The sequence below is a fragment of the Hypanus sabinus genome, chromosome 19 (assembly GCF_030144855.1).
Source record: "Hypanus sabinus isolate sHypSab1 chromosome 19, sHypSab1.hap1, whole genome shotgun sequence".
Taxonomy (NCBI): Eukaryota; Metazoa; Chordata; class Chondrichthyes; order Myliobatiformes; family Dasyatidae; genus Hypanus; species Hypanus sabinus.
In genome coordinates, this window is record NC_082724.1 from 39,945,022 (window position 1) to 39,966,918 (window position 21,897).

The 21,897-nt window shown below is 39.7% G+C and overlaps 1 protein-coding gene across 1 annotated transcript in view; it reads right to left on the bottom strand.

Annotated features, from left to right (window-relative positions):
- Nucleotides 1-21,897, bottom strand: part of LOC132377892 (contactin-4-like) — a 1,978,611-nt gene that overhangs the window by 261,183 nt on the left and 1,695,531 nt on the right. Inside the window, exon 17 of the mRNA XM_059944356.1 lies at nucleotides 721-841. Within this exon, the coding sequence (XP_059800339.1) occupies nucleotides 721-841 (121 nt within the window). The remainder of the gene's footprint in view (nucleotides 1-720; nucleotides 842-21,897) is intronic.

Consider the following 21,897-nt stretch of genomic DNA (forward strand, 5'->3'; position numbering starts at 1 on the left):
ACAATTTACAAGACCTTTATTACTCAAGGTCTTTTACCCAAGACCTTAAGTAATAATTCAAGACCTACATTTGCAAGTGATATTTGATCCTTCAGTTTTGTGAATATACTTTCAGATAATTAAATAAAGCCATTCATCCAGACCCTTAACTGGCACAAGAGAAAGGAGATTAGTAAAAAAAAAACACATGGATTTTCACAAACATGTTTTGAATTTTACCTATAAATTTCCATTAAGAGTAACACGAAGAAGTACTGAGTTTACTTTCCCAGTGTTCTTAACCAAACAACATGTTCAAAAATTGCAAAAATATGTTCTTAAAGTCACAGAATCACAGGTATAAAATAAAGAAAAAGGTTCTCCAGATTATCAAGTACCCATTAACATTAACTACAGTATTTAAAAACATAATCATACGTATTATTCAGAGGATACAATTTTCTTTGGTTCACACATGTTTCATCCATGTTACCATGCTACTATTTTTGCATTCTTCACACCCATAATAAATAAAATAGATCACTGCGTCAGAATAAACAAATATGGACTCCAAATAAAAGGACTTCATATTGTGAAGTGCTAAAACATATCAGAACACATATAGTTAATATATTTAGAAATGTATATAGAACCAGCAGCAGCATTTTAAGGAAAGTATTTCAGCCACTTAATAAGATTATAAATCAGTGAGTAAACTTCATTTGAAGTTGGGATACTTGCCTCTGACAATCAGGTCAGCTGCAGCTGATGCACTGTCCACAGCAGTTTGGACCATACAAACAAATCTACCGGCATGTTTAAGCTGAATGTTTCTGATCATCAAATCACCAGAGGATCCCTGCTGAAAGAAAAAAGACTAAAGCTTAGAAATGGGGAAAATGAACTAAATTTTGTACAAATATTATGTAAGGTTAAATTTATTTCACGTTTTATTCCTTGGTTTCCTTTGAACTGCAGAGTAGTTGCCTACTTTAAGATGAAGTTTACATTGTGAAATTAAAATTGACCCCATAATGCCTGGGATATATGACCAGATATCATAAACTGGCATCCATGCCAGTTAGGTTAGGCCAGGCAATAAGTCTGCAGCAGAATAATTCAGACTTGCATGACAGCCACTGACAATGTGCATAGCTAGTACAGACTAACCAGTTTACTAAAGGCCAGCACAGCATCACCGCTTTCAGAATTTCCTTAAATCAATGCACTAAACAGTGAGATGGAAGAACTCCAAACTAACCAACTACTCTGGATTTCATCCACAGAGCTGAACTGAGTTAAATGTGAACATGCCACTTAGTTGGTGGCCTGTGATTGTAGCATTAAAAATATACAATTGTGACCACCCAAGTTCAGGGATTTTAACAGCATATCGTCTTTTGTTAATGTTTCTACAATTTTCATTTACATTAAGTGTTGATGTCTATAATAAAATTGATGCAATTAAATGGACATGTGAGTGATAATAGATTTCTATCCTGTTATTATTGTTGGTTTCAGTTTTGCCCACAGTCAAAATATCTGTAAGAGCAACAAGAAACATCCCCCCCAGTGAATAAGCATTGTAATGGATTTGCTAATTATAGCGGAGGTTTGCTAATTCTAATACTTGTGCAGTTTGAAAAATAAACAAAATTTGACCTTTCATATTCAGGAGTAAGTACCTATTATGAGAAATGATTTAGGGTTGAAAATTATTGCAGGATTATAGAAGGAATGCAGGAGATTGACTTCATCCATAACTTTAACCCAGATGTTAGCACTTTTCAATCAATTTAACTGTTTACTATCAGTTAACAATTGACAACTTTACAATTCTGAGAGGTCATTCATAATGAGATGCAACTCTTGAATATTTTACAATTGAATACTTAGAAGAAGTGAAATTATTGCTAAGAAATTCGATCTACATCAGTGGTGTTAGACCACAATAGCTGTTCCTGAATCACTGAGTGTGTGCCTTCAGGCTTCTATACCTCCTACCTGTTCATAACAGTGAGGAAAGGGCAGGCACTTGGTGCTGGAGGTCCTTTAATAATGGACACTGCCTTTCTGAGACACCACTCCTTGAAGATGTCCTGGGTACTTTGCAAGCTGGTACCCAAGATGGAGCTGACTAAATTTACAGCTCTCTGCAGTTTCTTTCAGTCCTGTGCAGTAGCACCCTCCCCCCACACCCCCCGCAATACAAGACAGTGATGCAGCCTGTCAGAATGCTCTCCACGGTACAACTATAGAAGTTTTTGAGCGTATTTGTTTTCAGCCCAAATCTCTTCAAACTCCTAATGAAGTGCAGCCGCTGTCTTACCTTCTTTATAACTGCATAGATATGTTGGGACCAGGTTAGATTGTCAGAGATCTTGACAGCAAGGAACTTGAAACTGCTCACTCTCTCCACTTCTGATCCCTCTATGAGGATTGGTATGGGTTCCTTTGTCTTACCCTTCCTGAAGGCCACAATTAGCTCTTTCATCTTACTGACATGAATGCTAGGTTATTGCTGCGACACCACTCCACTAGTTGGGATATCTCACTCCTGTATTCCCTCTCAACACCACCTGAGATTCTACCAACAATGGTTGTATTGTCAGCAAATTTATAGATGGTATTTGAGCTATGCCTAGCCACACAGTCATGTGTATGTAGGAAGTAGAGCAGTGGACTAGCCACACAGCCCTGAGGTGTACCAGTGTTAATCGTCAGCAAGGAGGAGATGTTATCACCAAACTGCACAGATTGTGGTTTTCTGGTTAGGAAGTTGAGAATCCAGTTGCAGCGGGAGGTAGAGAGGCTCTAGACCTAGTCCTGTGCAATGAGACAGGTAAGATTAACGATCTTGTAGACAGGGATCCTCTTGGAAAGAGTGATCATAGTATGATTGAATTTCACATACAGATGGAGGATGAAATAGTTAGATCTGAAACTAGAGTATTATGCTTGAGCAAGGGAGACTACAATGGAATGAGGGAGGAGTTGGCTAATGTGGACTGGGAGCACAGGCTTTTGGGAGGACAGTTGATGAACAGTGGAATACTTTCAAAGAGATTTTTCACACTGCTCAACAGAAGTATATTTCAGTCAAAAGTAAGGACAGTCAGTGTGGGGAGAGCCAGCCTTGGATAACTAAGGAAATAAATGAGATTATCAAGTTTAAAGTTCATGTTTACAAAGTCGCAAAGAGTAGTGGGAGACTGGAGGATTGGGAAAACTTTAAAAAGCAACAAGGAACAACTAAACAAAAAGTAAGGAAAGGGAAGATAGAGTATGAAAGTAAATTAGTACAACATATAAAAACAGATAGCAAAAATTTTTATAAATATACTGTATAAAGCAGAAGAGGGTGATTAAAGTTAACATAGGTCCCTTGGAAGACGAGAAGGGGAAATTGATATTGGGTGATAAGGAAATGGCTGAGGCTTTGAATGATTACTTTGTGCCAGTCTTCACAATGGAGGACACGTCTAATATGCCAAAGAATGATGTTATGGATGAAATGGGAGGTAAGGACCTTGATAAAATCACTGTCACTAAAGAGGTAGTGATGAGCAAACTAGAGGGCCTGAAGGTAGATAAGTCCCCTGGTCCTGATGGGATGCATCCCAGGGCACTGAAGGAATTGGTGGAGGTTATAGTAGATGCATTGGTAATCATTTATCTAAATTCACTAGACTTTGGGCAGATACTGGCAGATTAGAAGACAGCAAATGTCATGCCACTTTTTAAAAAAGGATGTAGGCAAAAGACGAGCAACTATAGGCCAATTAGCTTAACATCTGTAGTTGGGAAAATGCTTGAAGTTGTCATTAAGGAAGAGATAGCGAAACATTTAGAAAGGAGTGGTTCCATTAGACAGATGCAGCATGGATTCAGAAAGGGCAGGTCCTGTTTGACAAACTTACTGGAGTTCTTTAAGGACATAATGAGTGAAGTGGGCAGGTGGATGTCATAAACTTGGATTTTCAGAAGGCGTTCCGTAAGGTGTCGCACAAGAGACTTATAAATAAGATACGGATGCTTGGAGTCAGAGGAAGTGCACTAGCGTGGATAGTGGATTGGTTAACCAATAGAAGGCAGAGAGTTGGTATAAATGGGTGCTTCTCCAGTTGGCAGTCAGTGGTGAAGGTCTGGCAGATGGAATACAACATTGTTAAAAGTGAGATCATCCACTTTGGAAGGAGTAATAGAAGAGCCAATTATTATTTGAATGGTAAAAGTTTCAGCATGCTGTTGTGCAGGGGAACTTGGGAGTGCATGTTAATGAATCGCAAAAGTTTGCTTGCAGGTACAACGTGTTACTAAGAAGGCAAATGGAATGTTGGCCTTCATTGCTAGAGGGATTGAGTTCAAGAGCAGGGAGGTCATTCTACAACTGTACAGGGTACTGGTGTGGCCGCACCTGACATACTGTGTGCAGTTCTGGTCTCCATACTTGAGGAAGTATATCCTGGCTTTGGAGGCAGTGCAGAGGAGGTTCACCAGGTTGATTCCAGGTATGAAGGGGTTAACCTATGAGGAGAAATTGAGTTGCCTGGGACTATACTCTATGAAGTTCAGAAGAATGAGAGGGGATCTTATAGAAACATACAAAATCAGTACCCCAAAATAACAAACAGTACACAATATGCGATTAAGCTTTATAATTCTTACTTTGACTTATATGGTTAGTAAAGAAAACAAAAAAAAAGAAAAAGGGCCCATTCTCATGAAACAGTCTATTGTGCAATGTTGCAGCTCACTGATAAGCCAGTCTTCCACCATCAACCTCCTCTGATCATCGCTGCCCTTCGGACCCTCGCTCCAAGTCCACCCTGTCCGGCAGTCTACCAACTCACTCAATTTGCATCTTCCCTCCTCATCTCTCCCCAGCAAAAAAAAACCCCACAAAACTCTCTCTTCCAGACTCACAAAAAAGAACAACAGTCCTCTCATTGGATAGCTGCCAGCACTCCAAACCCCATTATCTCTAGTCATTGCTGCTACAGAGAAATAATTCCATCAGCAGTGAAACCTGCTTACAGCATGCTACACTAGGAATCATACTGATAATCAAAACTATTTGTCAGCATGGGTTGTCAACTCAAAATGATTGAGATAAATATATTGTATTCAAATTTTATTCTTTTTAACAGAGAAACAGTAAATTAATTAATTTAATTTAATTCAAACAATGAGGCTAGGCAATGGAAGCTAAGAAAAGTCAATCTAACTGGAGCATCAAGACCCTTGCCTTTACTACTGATATTTATGGTGATATCTCCTGTTTCCTGTAAGTATGATGTAAGAATGAAATGTGTTTTGCAAGGTCACTGTTACATAAGCTACTACCAGGAAGAATTGAATTAATTAAAAATGCTCGCACTTATATAGCAACATTTCAAATATTTCTAAAGTACTCTCAGCCTAGTAAGTACACTTGAAGAGAAATTATTATTGCAATTAGAAACTGCATCAGAAAATTTTCTCACAATTCCTCATGAACCACAATGTGGTAGTAAGAAAATGATCCATTTCAGAAAGGTTAACTGAAGGTTAAATATATGCAGGACTTCAAGGAGATATCACTTTACTTCTTTGTAATTCCACTAGAGAGAATACACAGGACCTTGCAAAACACATTTCATTCATAATATGGCATCTCCAAGGTACAACAGTCCCTCAGGACTGCAATTCTGCTTTTTTTTGTGTCCATCTATCTGAAATAGTACTTGAACTAGAACTCTAATTCAGAGCCAACATGCTATCAGGAGACTCTCAGCAGACACCAGACGAAACAAGCACAGATTGCTTGCAGTGTGACATAGAACAACCTTCAAGGCTGAATTTCAATAGATTTCTGAAAGATTGTGTGAGAAAATACAAAGAACCATATCAGAGTTTGTTTTCTGTCAAGATGTTGCTGCTTTAATGAAGGCCCACCTTATTTTTCCATTTTTACAGATGTCCACAAATCACTTTTGTCCCGAAGTTGGAAAATACACAAGAATCACTTAATATGGCAGCTATACTTCCATTGTATTGTAATAAATGGCATCTAAAACACATGGAGCTGATTATAAAGAATGACTACTAAAAGTGAAGAGAAAGAGGAAACTAGTTCTGCCATTTGTAGGAAAGAAGATCTACATGTTGAACATTTCAATTTAATGGGAGTTTGTTCATGCTGCATATAGGGTATCCCTAAGTTGGGATTCATAACCCAGGCACAGCCTGTACATAAATTATTTTTGTGTGTACGATTCTAAGACACGGTTACTACACATAATTGCATATTCCTTCACAGCACGCATGCTCTGATACCGAACTCATTTCATAGTTCATTTGGCCATTAATAAAGATGTGAAGAGTTTAAGTAAAAGTTCCTTTCACATTTGATAAGCTGTTGGAAATAACTTGTCTTCAAAAATCTCAGGAAGCAGAAAGAAATCCAATTTTCTCATCCAAATCAGTTGCACTCATCAACCTGTCCTCTATGGAAATAATTATTGCACTGACAAATTCCGTGTGCTTACTTTTTAGAGATGATCACACATCTGGGCACTGCACATCATTGACAGAACCGGTAATAAAGGCTGCATTAATTAATATTCAGTCAGAGCATAGATCTTTCATTTCTATGCTAGGAAAACTTCTAACCTAATTTCATAATTCCTTAAGGACAGAAAGTAGATGAATAAGCCAGTACTTTATCTTTGTGATTAAAGATAGAGAATAACAAAAGAGAAAAGCTGAAAATAAGGCTTTCAAAATTTGGTTTGTGTACTATTTATATAAAATTTCAGATTAATGGTTCATAGGAGTGCCACGTACATCACGTCATTTCCACTACGTTCACATTTACTTTGTCTGAATGTTGGCGGCCAGTCACACTGACCCTCCATGTCTTTGAGTTCAGCAATATGATCTGAGTGGAAACAGTTCCTATCCTACACCACCCCTGTCATCTGGAAACAAATGGAAACATTCTGTTTTCATCTTCAGAAACATTTCAAGATTATTAAAATAGAAGCAAGCTATGTTAGATAATTAAATGGTCAATTAGTAAATCATTAAACACTTGAAAAACTCTTCCTGAAATTTACCTATAATTAAACTGATGCAAGCTAATTAATGAATTAACTTAATTTCCTTACATTTCCCAATGAGATCAATGGGGGATCTTAGATGCTGCACTAGGTACAATGCTGGGAATCCCAGCAATTCTCAATTCCATCAGCGCATTCTTTATGGAGTCTGCTATGAAGCAAACTGACAGATTATATTTCTAGTTTCAACAACAGTCAGCAAGACCCTGCCCATTGCTTTAATTGATTTTACTAAGATTCTGAAAAATTTCCCTCATATATCCTTATTAGGATACTCAATTAGAAGTCCAACTTTTGACTTTTATTCAGAATATTCCATCGTGACATCAAGGCTCATTCTGTGATGTATTGTGATCCCATAGGTCCTATTTCTTAACAGACAGGAGGAAGGTTCACTGCCATTTGAGAACTGGAAGTTATCCTGGTGACACCCATTAGATAGGCTGATTTATCTTAACCATTTTTTGAAATGCAGTACAAATTCTCTTTTTCAAATGCGCATAGCTCTTTGAGGGGTTTAATTGTCAGTATTCATCATATACACCATTGGGCTAACAAGAGGCTTATCTAAGTGGAGAAATGATGTAATGAATGCTGAATAGCAAGATTGTGAGTATTTTGTCTGTGAGGTTTCATGGTTCATTTAACTGTGGAAAATCTTTAAAAAATACATTCCTGTCACTATGTATAATATTAAAGTGCATAAAAAGTGTGTTTGGCATAATGGAAAAACAATGAAGCAAACTGGTAGATGTTGAGGTTCAAAGGACTTGATAATAAATTTCTTAAGTATGATGATATTTAAACATACAGATCATCAAACAAAATTATTAGTTTTGCAATGTACATTTCATTGGAAATGTTTTAAGGTATATCCTACACTTTATTTTGATAAATCAACCAATAGACAAAATCATTATTCACTTTCTTTCAAGAAACTATAATTTTATCTTGGCAAAAATATAATAATCCTGAAATAAGCAACTATGATGTTGCAAATCTCACTACTTTTGATTGCTGGAGAAGGAGCCTACATGGCCTGTTGCTATGCCTGGAGGGTAGGCCTCTGCATTTGAGCAGAGTCTCTCTCTTTTGATGATGTTGGAGGATATTACTAAGGTTCTGCGTTTATTGATTTTGACTATATGGACTATGGAAATTTTCAGTTTTACGGTTTTTATGCTGTCCCTTCTGTTTTTTTTGTCTGAGGGAGGTGGCTTTAAGGATCGATTTTCTTGTTGTATTTATGTTATTTTTTATTATCAATCTTTTTTATTGAGTTTCAAATAGATAAATATAACAATGATAGTGATACAAAGAGATGGGGATTACATTAATAATGGTTAGCGTATATAGAAACAGACTCCGAGTAACGTGTAATCTAAGCCTCCCAATCTCTTAGTAAGTAAACATGAAAAAGATTCAAAGAAAAAAAGTTTTTTACAAGAGAAAAAAAATGTCCCCCTAAACAAACAAAAAAACCAATAAAAACAAAACAAAAGCTGGGCTGCCATGTTTCACCGGTTAAAATTTTTATTTGTCATTAACTCCGCTCCTCTATACACGAACAAAAAGTCATTGAGAAGGATTCGGAAAAGGTCAGCTTATATCATATGAAAATGTTGAATAAATGGTCTACAAGTTTCTTCAAATTTAACCGAAGGGTTGATAGTGCCACTCCTAATTTTTTCCAAGTTTAAACCTGTTATAGTTTGGGGAAACCTTCAAAATGTAGTAGGGGGATTAGAATGTTCATTTTTTTGTGTGGGGAAGGGGATTTGGGGGCCAGTCTTCTTGTTGCGTTTTGTGTAGGTGGAGGAGGGTTTGGGGGGGGTGGGGTGGGTTGATGATCATGTGACCGTTCTTTTTTGGGTGGGGTGTGGTTTGCTGTTTCTCTTTGAACTGACTTCCATGTTTTTCTTTGTTTTGTGGCTATCTGGAGAAGAAGATTCTCAGTTGTATACTCCATATATTGATAATAAATGAATCTTTGAACCTTTGTGTACCTGACACTTTGCATGGGCTTGGTAATCAACTATCTGCAGATACCTGTGGAAGCTTTTGGATAAAGTTTTAAAATAACAGTATCAGACTGAAATTCTTCCTCGACTCATAGAAACAGAGAATACTTCGGAAGGGAAGGGGTCTATATCAGTTCTAATGAAGACTTATTCTCAATCTCCTACTGTTTCACTTTCGATTATTTATTCAACTCTGTTCTGAATGTTAATTTTGTATTTGCATTCAAGCAATATGTTGCAAATCTATCCAGGAACTTCAGGGAAATATTTCTCCTTGTGTCACCTCATGTTCTTTTGTAAATTACACTTCATTGACACCCTCTCGTTATTAATAGTTCAGCAACTGGAAACAATTTTCTTCAGCAAGTCCATCCAAAGCATGCATAATTTTAAACACCTCTCTCACACCTCCTCAGCATTTTAATTCAAAAAGTAACAATTACAGTTCTCTTGGTCTATCCATGCAACTATAAACTCCTATCCTGGATTCTAGTGAACCCCAGGTCTCTCTTCAGATTTTACACATCCTTCTTAAAGTGCTCTGACTAAACATAATATTTCAATTGGGATTAAAATAATTTACATAGGCGCAGTATAATTTCCTGCTTTTCGTATCTAATGACACTTTTCCTGAAAGCCAAGGCCATTGTCATCTGTACATTTCTGTGCAGAAACTGCCCTGGAGATTTCTTCTTCCACAACCGTATTAAAATTCTGCCATGCTCTTGCAGACAAATTGTATAGCTTCATATTTTTCAATGGTTAATCTCTGTGTCCACCCATTCAGAAGGAAAATTCATCTGAATGTGATAAGGCTTTTGTTCCTTACATTTTACAAATTCAGTTCAAATAAGCAATGAACTGACATCAACATCTGATGTTATTTTTGCTATCGATTTTATCACATGCAGCATGTGTTTATATTTATTACTGCCTCAAAACATAGGAAGGAAAATGCAGAAATGGGTCAATGCATTAAACTGATACGCAAGGGTGAGATATGGCAGGGGATATGTACGCCTGCCTGCCTTTTAGTAAAATGGCAATGTCTTGTGTCTACATCTGGATGCACCAAGCAATCAGGATATTACACAAGCATGGTAAAACATAATTATGTACAGTATCAACATTTCCTCAGAATGAGAGCTACTGTACTTAGGAAGATAATTTCAGTAAGGCATATAGTCAGAATGAATACTTCCTACAACAGTGTCTGGATCTTACCAACTTTCAGGGATAGATATGGAAACCTACAAGGTGAGCAATACATTCTACCATCAAACACATCTTTACCGCCCCCCCCCCCCCCAATTCTCTGCTTTCCACAGGGATTGCTCCCTCCATGACTCATGACTACTTTGCCCATTCATTCCTCCTGACTAATCCGCCACCTGGCACATATTCCTGCAAGCAACACCTGGCCATTCACCTCCTCCCTTACCTCCACCCAGGGACGCAAATAGTCCTCCCAGGTGAGGCAACACTTCACCTGTGAATCTGGTGGGGTTGTCCATTGAATCTGGTGGTCCCAGTGCAGCCTCCTCCACATTGGTGAGACTCGACATAGATTAGGGGCCTGCTTTGTCAAGCACCTCTGCTCCATCCTCCAAAATCGGAATTTCCCAGTGGTCAACGATTCCAATTCCTATCTCTATTCCTGTCTGACACGTTGGTCCATGACCTCCTCTTCTGCCATGATGAGGCCACTCTCAGGGTGGAGGAGCATCACCTCATATCGCTTCTAGGTAATCTCCAACCAGATAGCTTGAACATTGATTTCTCCTTCTGATATTTTTTCTTTCCCCCAACACTCTTCTTCTATTTCCCTCTCTGGCATCATACATTTTCTCATCTCCTACCTATCACCTCCCTCTGGTTACCCTCTATTTTCCCTTTCTGTCATGGTCCACTCTCTTCTCCTATCAGATGCCTTCTTCTTCAGCCATTTACCTTTCCTACTGACCTAGTTTCTCCTATTAGCTAGTTCTAGCTAGTTCTCCTTCTCTTCCACCCATCCTTTTTTATTTTCGCATCTTCTCCCTTCCTTTCAAGTTCTGAAGAAGGGTCTCAGCCTGAATCATTGACTGTTTATTCATTTCCATAGATATTGCCTAACCTGCTGAGTTCCTCCAGCGTTTTGTGTGAATACTCTGGATTTCCAGCATCTGCAGATTCTCTTGTCTTTGAAAAAAAGACCTGTTTGCATTCAGTGCTGCCATCAAGAGGCAGAAGATTCTTTGCTTCTCAATGGAACAGTAAAGGATGCACATTCACACTGATGCAGGGTAAACTATAAATAAAGTTAATTCTATCGGTTCAAATAGCTCTTCCTTCCATTAACACAACTTATGAACATATCCAGACTCTGAGATGTTCCACCTCACTGATGTATTTTCTATTTCATTATCCATCACAACTTACTGGCCTGATCCTCGAAGCCACAATGGCAGACATATATGGGCTGGACTGTAACCCATCTGCTGTTTAGAGACCAACTTTTAGATATATATGCTTCAGATGTGAGGAGGAGCAGCTAAGAATGGAAAGTTGTTGCTTTTTTTAATCAGGAAGGACATAACAACAGTACTTAGAAAGGATGTTAAGGTATCATATTTTGAGGAAATTGGGTAGAACTTAGAAATTAGATGGGATTGGTCTCCTTGGTAGGGCTGTGTTATTGAACCCTATTAGACCATGGGAATTTGAGGATCAGATGTGTTGGGAAATTGCATGTAGCAGAGAGAACAGTAGGGTAGTACTAGTGGGTGATTTCAAATGACCTGATATTGACTGAGCCACCCAGTGTGCTAAGAGCCTAGGTGGAGTGGAATTTGTCTGGTGTGTCCAAGACAGTTTACTCCTGCAAGGCAGAGAGGAACACTCTCATGAAAGGGACCACCGTTTAGGAAATGAGGCAGACCAACTAAATGAAGCGGCAGTTTGGGGAGCACTTTGGATTCAGAGACCACAACTTCAGTAACTTTTAAATAGTTGTGGGAAAAGATAGAACAGGTTAAAATCTTGAACTGGAGCATGGCTAACTTTGAGGGCATTCAGCAGAATCTCGCTGGGGTCGACCGGGTCGACCAATTCAGAGGACACTGGCTGTTGGGAGATGTTGAAGTTCTGATGACAGAAAAAAAGGAGGCATGCACCACATTTAGGGATTTGGTTACGAATGAATTACCAATGAATCTGAAAAGTTTAAGCCAAAGTTTTAGAGGAAAATCAGGAGGGGAAATAAGGGTATGGGATGGATTTGACAGTCAGGATTAAAGATAATCCCAAAATGTTCTTCACAACTACGGAGAGATTAGGTCCTTTTAAAGACCATCAGGTTTACTTAAGTGTGGAGCCGCAGGAGGTCCTGGATCATATACATGGTAAAGGAAGGAGGCATTTGCGGTGTTGAAGCTTAATAAATTGGGAAAATCCACAGGGTCTGACTGAGTGCACCCCTGGGAGAGCAGAGAAGAAATGGTGAAGGCCCTTGTATATACTTGCTTCATTACTGAAAAAAGGTTATTCCATTGTTCAAGAGTAGCAAAGACAGACTAGGGAACTACAGGCTGATGAGATTAATTTCAGTTGTAGCAAAGTTACTAGAGGGAATTCTGAGGGACAAGATCAACCATCACTTGGATAATCAAGAATCTGTTCAAGAACAGTCAGCATAATTTTTTTGTGTAGTTCGTCATGTCTACCAAATCTTTTGGGGTTTTTCAAAGAAGCATCAAATTGGATAGGTGAAGGTAGGTCAGTGGATGTTGTCTTTAGTTAAGGCTTTTGAAAAGGTCCTAAATGGTGAGTCTTCACTTTGAATACTGTGTTTTGATTAGTTTTGATCACCCTGTTATAGGGAAGACTGTTGAACTGGAGAAGAGATGCAGGAGATGTATGAGGATTCTGCCTAGACTATGAAGCCTCAGTTATAAGGAGAGGTTGGCCACACTGGATCTTTAGTCCCTGCAGTGCTGGAGAATAAGGAGTGATCTCACAGAGCAGGGGTATGGACAATGTGGACAGTCATTATCTTTTCCCCAGGGTTCGAGAATCCAAAACTACAGAGCACAGATATAAGCAACAGGCACAAAATGCTGGTGGAACTCAGCAGGCCAGGCAGCATCTATAGGGAGAAGCACTGTTGACGTTTCCGGCTGAGACCCTTCCTCACGACTGAAAGCTTACGATGAAAGTCTCGGCCCGAAACATCGACAGTGCTTCTCCCTATAGATGCTGCCTGGCCTGTTGCATTCAAGCAGCATTTTGTGCATGTTGTTTGAATTTCCAGCATCTGCAGATTTCCTCGTGTGAGCACAGATATAAGATGGGAGAGATTTAAAAGCAACCTGAGAGGTAATTTCCTTACACAGAAGGAGGTGAGTACATGGGATGAGTTGTGAGATGAAATGCTTCAGGCAGATACAATTGCAGCATTTAGGAGGTATCTTGATAGTTACGTACTGTAGAAAGGAGATGTTTAGAGGGTTATGGGCTGAATATGGTTAACAGGAACCAGCAGGGAGGATGCTGTGGTTGGTGTAGACCCTCTGGGCCAAAGTCCCTGTTTTGGTACTGAATTATTCCATGACCCTTAATCTTCAGTAGATGAGCTTTATAACGCATGTTAACAGTTGATTTCAGAATTAGTTCAAGCCTTGTTTTTCCCTCAACAAACTGAGAAAGTTCGACCAAGCTGTAAAGTAAACATCAAGTTTAAATATGAAGTGTCACAAACATCGTAAACTTTAGGAACAGTTAATGAGTTCTCATTGAATAGAATAATCTCACAGCCTTGGGCACATCTCAAACATTTTTTGCTTTTTCACATTTACAGCCTTTCTGCTTCGTCCTTGTCATTTTTTCCACAATCAGTTTGACACGACAGTGGTGGGGCTCATCACCAAAATTGATGAGACAGCCTAGAGAGAGGAGGTGTAAGAGCTTGAGGCCTGGTGCCAGGCAAATAGTCTCTTATTTACTGTCAACATGACAAAGGAGATAGTTATCAACTTCAGGAGAACTTGCACCACTCACATCCCTCTTTATATCAGCGACACAGCAGTGGAAACTGCGAGTGGTTTCAAACTCCTGGGAATGCACGTCACACACAAACCTTTGTGGTCCAAGAACACATTTTCACAATCAGGAAAGCTCACCAATGACTCTGCTTTCTGAGGAGCTGGAGAAAGCTGGATCATGCTCATCTATACTTTTGTCCTTCTACAAATGCACAGTAAAGAGCAACCAAACATGCTGCATCTCTGCATGGTACAGAAATTGCACTGTAAGCTCTTCAATGGGTAGTCAGAACTGCTCAACACATCACCAGCACCAGTCTACCTGCCATCAAGGACGTATATGTAGAAAGATACGGGTGCAGGAGGGGGAGCCAGTAACATGGTTAAGAATCAAACCCACACTGCCATAGACTTGTATGGACCTCTGCTGTCAGGAAGGAGGTGATGTAGCATCCACGCCAAAACCACCAGACTCAAAAACAGTTACTTTCTCCAAGTGTAAGGTTGATTCACACCTCCACCCACTAACCCACCTCTACTCCTTTATTATTTCCTGTCAGAGTCAACTTATATTCAGACAGATGGAAGAAGCTGGGGGGAGCAGATAGGGGGTTCAATCTAGATGGTGCCAAGCTGCGGTCCATTGAGATCATGGCTCAAATGGTGATAAACAGGAATGGTTTTGGAGTCCATATCAGAGTGCCCAATGACTGTAGGTCAGCGATTCTGCGGTTCCGGTCGACCAGCAATCCTCATTTTCAGTGACCCTCAAATTGGAGGACACCATGGGTAGGAGGCACGAGGGCTGTTGGTCCACACCCCCTTTCATGCAAGTCCAGAAGTTGAGACCTGAAGGTCAAATCCATGGTCGTTGAGTGCTGGAGTTGAGGCCTGAAGTCAGAGGCCTGTAATCAATGAAACAAGAGGCCGAAGCCTGAAGTTAAAGTCCAGCTAAATGTCAGCAAAGTCAGGAGGGCAAAGCCGAATGTCAGTCCAGAGGTCATTGATTCTGGAGATAAAAACCCGAAGGTTGAAACCTCGGATTGGTTTGTCCGGTGGTCAGAGGCCAAAGATCTGTGAGACAGGTTGGAGGCTTGATGAAAGACTGGGGCCTAGGACTGGAGGCCCGAAGTGGCCTATCCTAAGGTTGGAGGCAGCGGGTGGGTTTAAGGGGAAGAGGCCTGTTTTGCTGTTGTTGCTTTTTAGCTTTGCTTTGTTGTTGTTGTTGTTACTGCTGCTGTTTGTGTTGTTCTGCTGAACACTGTGGGCATGCTATGTTGGTGCCAGAACGTGTGCAAACTTGCAGGCTGCTCCCAGCACATCCTTAAGTGTGTTGGTTGTTAACACAAATGATGCATTGCACTGTATACTTTGATGTCCGTGTGATTAGTAAATCTGAATCTGAGAATCAGGTGAGGGTGTGAGTGATATGCCGATAAAACCAGGTGAGAAGAGGAATGAAACAGTATCCAGAAGTGGGGGAGGGGGGGGGGCTGAACCAGTAAGAGAGAAAGAAGCACAGCGAGTGTGTTACCCAAGTAGTAAAATTCAATGCTTATATCATTGGGTTTTATGTCGCCTAAAGAGAATACAAGGAGCTATTCTTTTAGTTTGTGTTGGGGCACACCTTGGCAGTAAAGAAGGATAATGACTTACAGATGGATGTTGGTATGGAAAATGGAAGGGGATTTGAAATGACATGCAAATAGGAAGTCAAAACTATCATCATCGACAGCCACGTAGGTGTTCCTCAAAACAGCTGCCTAGTCTACCGATGTAGAGGAGGTTACAGTGAGAGCACTGAATGCAGCTGATAAGGTTGGAGGGGGTACATGTGAATCCTTGCCTGACTGGAAGAGTTGCTTGGGTCCATGGATGGTGCTGAGCGAGGAGGTGTACAGACAAAGACAAAGTCCGAAAGACAGCGACCATCTCTATGGACCCTCATCACCCGGAGCATGCCTCCTCACTGTTACCATCAGGATGGAGGTACAGAAGCCTGAAGGCACACACTCAGTGATTCAGGAACAGCTTCTTCTCCTCTGCCATCCGATTCCTAAACGGACATTGAACCCATGAACATTATTTTTGCACTATTTTTAATCCAGTTAATATAAATATATATATTTACTCTGTGATTTATTTACTTATTTTAGTCATTTAACTATTTTTCTTACTATATTATCATGTATTGCATTGTACTGCAATATATAATACAGTTAACAAATTTCATGACACTGTCACATGGGGGGCATTGGGAATGGACCCAAATGCAAGACACAGACACTGAAGTACTGGGAACTGGACTGGACTAGAGTTAGGGACTGGACAAAGACTAGGAGCTGGGACAGGAACACAGACTTGGGCTAAGACTGGCTAGGAATGCGGGACCAGGATAAGGAACTGGGAACTACGAGCATGTGCTTGGACTCTGAGCCAGAGACTGGACAAGGACTCAGAACCTGGGTCTCGGATCCTGGAACTAGGCGATGACATGACGTGGCTACAGGACTGGATGAGGCTAAGGTTCTTCGAGGCACTCCTGGGCAGGACAAGGCACTCCTTCTAAGAGCGCAGGGCTGGGACCCTTACTAGGATGCAGGGCCGGGATGACTGCCAAGGTCAACTGCCGCGGAAACTGTCAGGGATTCAGATGGAGAAGGGGAGGGAACAGACCAGCCTTAGGGTAACTGCAAAGACAGCCTGACTGACCCCATGGAGGCAAGGAGAGGAAGGGAGCTCAATCCAGGGTGGCTCCGAGTCTTGGGGTGGCCAGCAACTTTAGCTGGCCCCTTAGCAATAAAAAGACAGGAGTACAAAATGAAACGCGCCTTAGTTGTGTTTTTACTTTATGTGAGGCTCAGACAAATCATGGCAGCGTCATGACAAATACAATTCACTTATTTTTACATAAAACCTGAAATCAATCATTTAAACAAAGAATGCTTAATCAATAATATGGTTACAGTATTATTGAAATACTACTTAAATATTAAACACACAGTAGGGGAGGAGACTTTTTCTGAGCAATAGTGTGGCAAAATTTTAATGAAACTTAAGCTCTATTTGGTAGTAACAGGACAAACGTATACTACCACTTTCATAATAATTTATTGAGCTACAGTATTTTCAACAACTGCAATCTTGTAACACTGAATTTCTTTCATTATGGAACAATATTTAAAGTAATATTGAACTATAATATTGGCCTCTGATTCTTCTTTCCATTCAACCCAAAAATCTGTTAAATAATCCAAGTTTTTGCCCATAACTGGAGTATTAGGGTTCGAATACCCACTGTACAGGCTCTGCCGAGGGTCTATCAGTGTAAACTTCCTCAGGTATAGCCTACTCCAAGTTGATTGGAATAGTGGAGCACTGTCAGTCCTTTCTGCCATCATGGACATATATACAGAAAGGTGCCAGGAACGGGCCAGTAACATCATGAAGGAAGGCCTACACACCATGCTCATGAACTGTTTGTCCCACTTCGATCAGGGAGGAGGCTATGCAGCATCCATGCAAGGACCACTGGACGCAAAAATAGTTAGTTTTCCCAAACAATAGGACTGAAAAACACCCCCACCCACTAACTCCACCATTACTTCCCATCAGTCACCTTATGTACTATGTATATAAGCTATCTTATGTATTTTTATTTATTTTGTGATTTTATAAAGTTATTATTATTGTGTTCCTTATCTTTTGTGTTTCTTTTGTACTGTAACATATCTGGAGTAACAATTATTTTGTTCTCCTTACACTAGTGTACAGCAAATGATATTAAGCAATCTTGAATTGTCAGATTGTAAATGGCAAACCATGCTGGCAAATTGAGTGTTGGTTAAGTAAGCTAGACCTGCTCTCAAAAAGATTGTCAGAGAATAAAGGTTTGACAATGATATGACAGACATTCAAAAACAAATAAATACTGATATTCAAACTAAAAACTTTTAAAACATTTAACTTAATTTAAAGCAAATCAATTCATCCATGCAGAAGTAAACTAAGTGATCACTGAAGTTCAAAACTGCACTGGATTCACACACAGCTCATAGCAGTTTACTGTAATCCTTCAGGAAAAGGGTCAGAATACATACGGGGAATCACTGCTAGTCAGCACTGCAGAAAGATGAAGCTTTCTTTCACACAGGAGTCCCTAATCTCCCCACATCTTCAAAGGTGCAAGTTTAACAGTTCCATACAGAACTGTCAATCAATCCTAAAGCTAATTTTAAATATTTTCCCTGGTGCCCTGTAATCATCATGTACTCAACGTTAAATTTCAACAGCATGATAAATCTTAATTTTGGCCAAACAATCTCTTACAGTGAAAGTATACCTTAAAAAGTAGAATCCGATTCCTTTATATTTTGATTGTTGTTGGAGACACTGAAATAACTCACATAATTTTTTTTTACTATTTGTCATTTTCCCTCTATCATTGGGTTATAATAATGAATGTTTTATTTTGTACTTCCTTGTTTAGACTTTGTCCCTTGGAAGATTTATTTCTATTAATTTGCAGTATACAGAAAAGATGGCATTAAGACTGATTAGATTCCCTCTATAAAGAACCAAGCCTGATTCAACTGAATGGTCTTTCACCATAACTGTTCTTTAATTCATGATTTCCCTGTAAGTGGCTGGTGAGTCAGTGGCTAAAATGGTAAGTCTGGAATTTGTTCTGTGCAAAACACTGCTGTTCAGGAAAACAATATTCATTTTACTTTGTGCCACAAAGAAGTGAATTTCATATACATTCCATATATACAAACTGAATGGTGAACAGTAGGAGGAGGTGATGTGGTTGTTCTGTGTAACCTCATTATAGACTGAGGGAATGTATTGCATATGCCCAAAACAGTTTGCATGTTGTGTATCCATGAAAATCATTCCTTTGTGGCACAGGATAAAACATAGGTCTGTTGTACAGCAACGTTTTGCATAATACAATTTCCAGACTTTCCAATTTTCAAATACTATGTAATTTTCTACCCATATCTTCTCACACTTTTCAAAAGCTCTGGGCCTATGGGGTATTTAGGGATAGTGAGGCTGAAGAGATTCTGGACGTAGTAGTAATGATCTTTCAACAATCATTAGATTCTGGAATGGTTCCGGAGACCTAGAAGATTGGTGGGGGGGGGGGGTTGTGGTAGGAAAGCAGAAGAAAGGAATTTATGGGCTAGTTTGCTTCTGTGGTTGGGTAAGTGTTGGAGTCTGTTATTAAGAATGAGGTTTCAGGGTACTTGAAGGCACATGATAAAATAAGCCCATGTCAATGTGTTTTCCTTAAGGGAAAAGTTTGCCTGACAAATCTGTTGGGTTTCTTTGAGGAAATAAAAGGCAAAATGAACAAAGGAGATTCAGCGGACATTGCTTACTTAGATTTTCAGAATGCCTTTGTCAAGTTGCCACTCAAGGATACTGACTGTAACAAGGTAAGGGCCCATGGTATTACAGGAAATATACTATATGGGTAGAGTATTAGCTGACTGGAAAGAGGCTAAGAGTGGGAATATAGGGGGCTTTTTACGGTTGGCTGCCGGTGGCTAACGGGGTTCTGCTGTGGTCACTGTTGGGACCACTTCTTTTCTCGCTGTATGTTATTCGTTTGGATGATGGTATTGAAGGATTGTGACCAAGTAGCAGATGATACAAGGATGGGTGTAGGAGAAGTTGTGTCAAGGAAGCAGTGTGTCTGTGAAGGACTTAGACAGATTGGGGGAATGGGCAAAGAACTGGCAGATGGAATATAGTGTAGGAAAATGTATGGTCAGGCACCTTGGTATAAGGAATAAAAACACAGAATATTTTCTAAAAGGGGAGAAAATTCAAAAACCAGAGGTGCAAAGGGATGTGGGAATCCTTGTGCAGGATTCCCTAAGGCTAATGTGCAGGTTGAGTTGGTGGCCAGGATGGCAAATGCAATGTTAGCATTCATTTGAGAGGACCCCTTATTGAAGAATGGATGTGTTGGTATTAGACAGCGTCCAGATGGGGATCTCTGGAATGATTCCAGGAATGAAACGGTTAACATGTGCGGAGCAGTTGATGGTTCTGGGCCTGTACTCGCTGGAGCTTAGAAGAATGAGGTGGGATATCATTGAAACCTATCAAATGTTGAATGGTCTGAATAGAGTGGATGTTGGGAGGATGTTTCCTACAGTGAGTCTAGGACCAGTGGGCACAGCCTCAGAAATGAGGGATGCCCATTTATATCAGAGTCGAGGAGTAATTTCTTTAGCCAAAGGGTAGTGAATCTGTGGAATTCATTGTTACAGCTGGCTGTGGAGGCCAAGTCACAGAGCATAGTTAAAGTGGAAGCTGATAGGTTCTTCCTTGGTCTGGGCATCAAAGAGATGGGGAGAGGGCAGGAGGAAGGGATTGAAAGGGACAGTAAATCAGCCATGATGGAATGGTGGATAGACTTGATGGGCCAAATGTCCTAATTCTGCTCCTATATCTTATGGTCTTCTAAGACATGTTCTCCAATCCATCCAGCATCCTGGTAAATCTCCTCTGCACCCTTTTTAATGCTTCCACAAACAGAAATGACACAATATTTCAAATGTGGTCTAACCAAGGTTTTATAGATCAGTGACTTTACCCCACGGCTCTTGAACACAATCCCCTGACTAATGAAGACCAACACACGACACACCTTCTTAACCACTCCTGTCAACTTACATGGCAACTTTGAGGGATCTATGGATGTGGGCCTCAGGATCCTTCTTTTCCTCCACACCGCCAAGAAACCTGCCATTAACCCTCTATTCTGCCTTCAAATTTCACATCAGACGTTTCCACGTGGAACTTGATCAGTCCTGTTCTACATCCTATCAATGACTCGTCATAACTCTCAATAACCTTCTGCACTGTCCTCAACACAACCTTCATCAGCCTTTTCTGATAGCAAGTTACTGACATGACACATTCAATCTCTTTCTATTCTCATGGATACTATCCGATGCACAAAGTATTTCCAACATGTTATACTTTAAAATTAAAATAAATAAACTATGATCTACTAAATTCACATTGTCATCATTCTAGTACAATGATAAAAAATGCAAAAAAAAGATTGATTAATCAGAAATTGCTGAAATATCAATCAGGGCTAAAGCATGTTGATGTAGGTAAGTTGAAATTGCATTTCATCTGGCATATAAATGTTGACAAGAAAAAACCATTTCTGTAGCACTATCTTGAAAAAAAAACATACATAAGGTTAGATGTAGCATCCATATGATTTTTTCTTTCTAACATTGAACTAGCAATTTGATCTGAATGTCTATAATTGCTGCCCAAAACTAACAATGGAATCTCAGTGATTTTTGCTGGAACTTTAACAGGTGATAGGAGTTTTCAAAAGTGATGGTTTGATGAAGTTTCAAGTATTTACAGTTTTCTGTGAATTGTATTTAAGTGTTGAGGCAGCAATTTCACTTTGATCTAGGTGTCACTGAAGCTGCTTTATTCTGGTATCTCCCATTTCACATAAGGTGTTTTGTATGTAAACTGCAGCTTGGCCTTTCAACAGCTACAATGCCATATCATTTCACAAACTGTTCATATAATTGCATGCTTCATAACTGTTTTGGTATTTATGAAAATTATAGAGATGAACCTGTATGTCATGCTTCTTAAACATAACTTACCCATCTACTTCAAAATGTAAACCCATGCACTGAGCCATTCTTTTTCTTCTTAACCTGACAGCTGAAATGAACCCAAACATTGCACCAGCTGTGAGAATTCCAAGCTGAA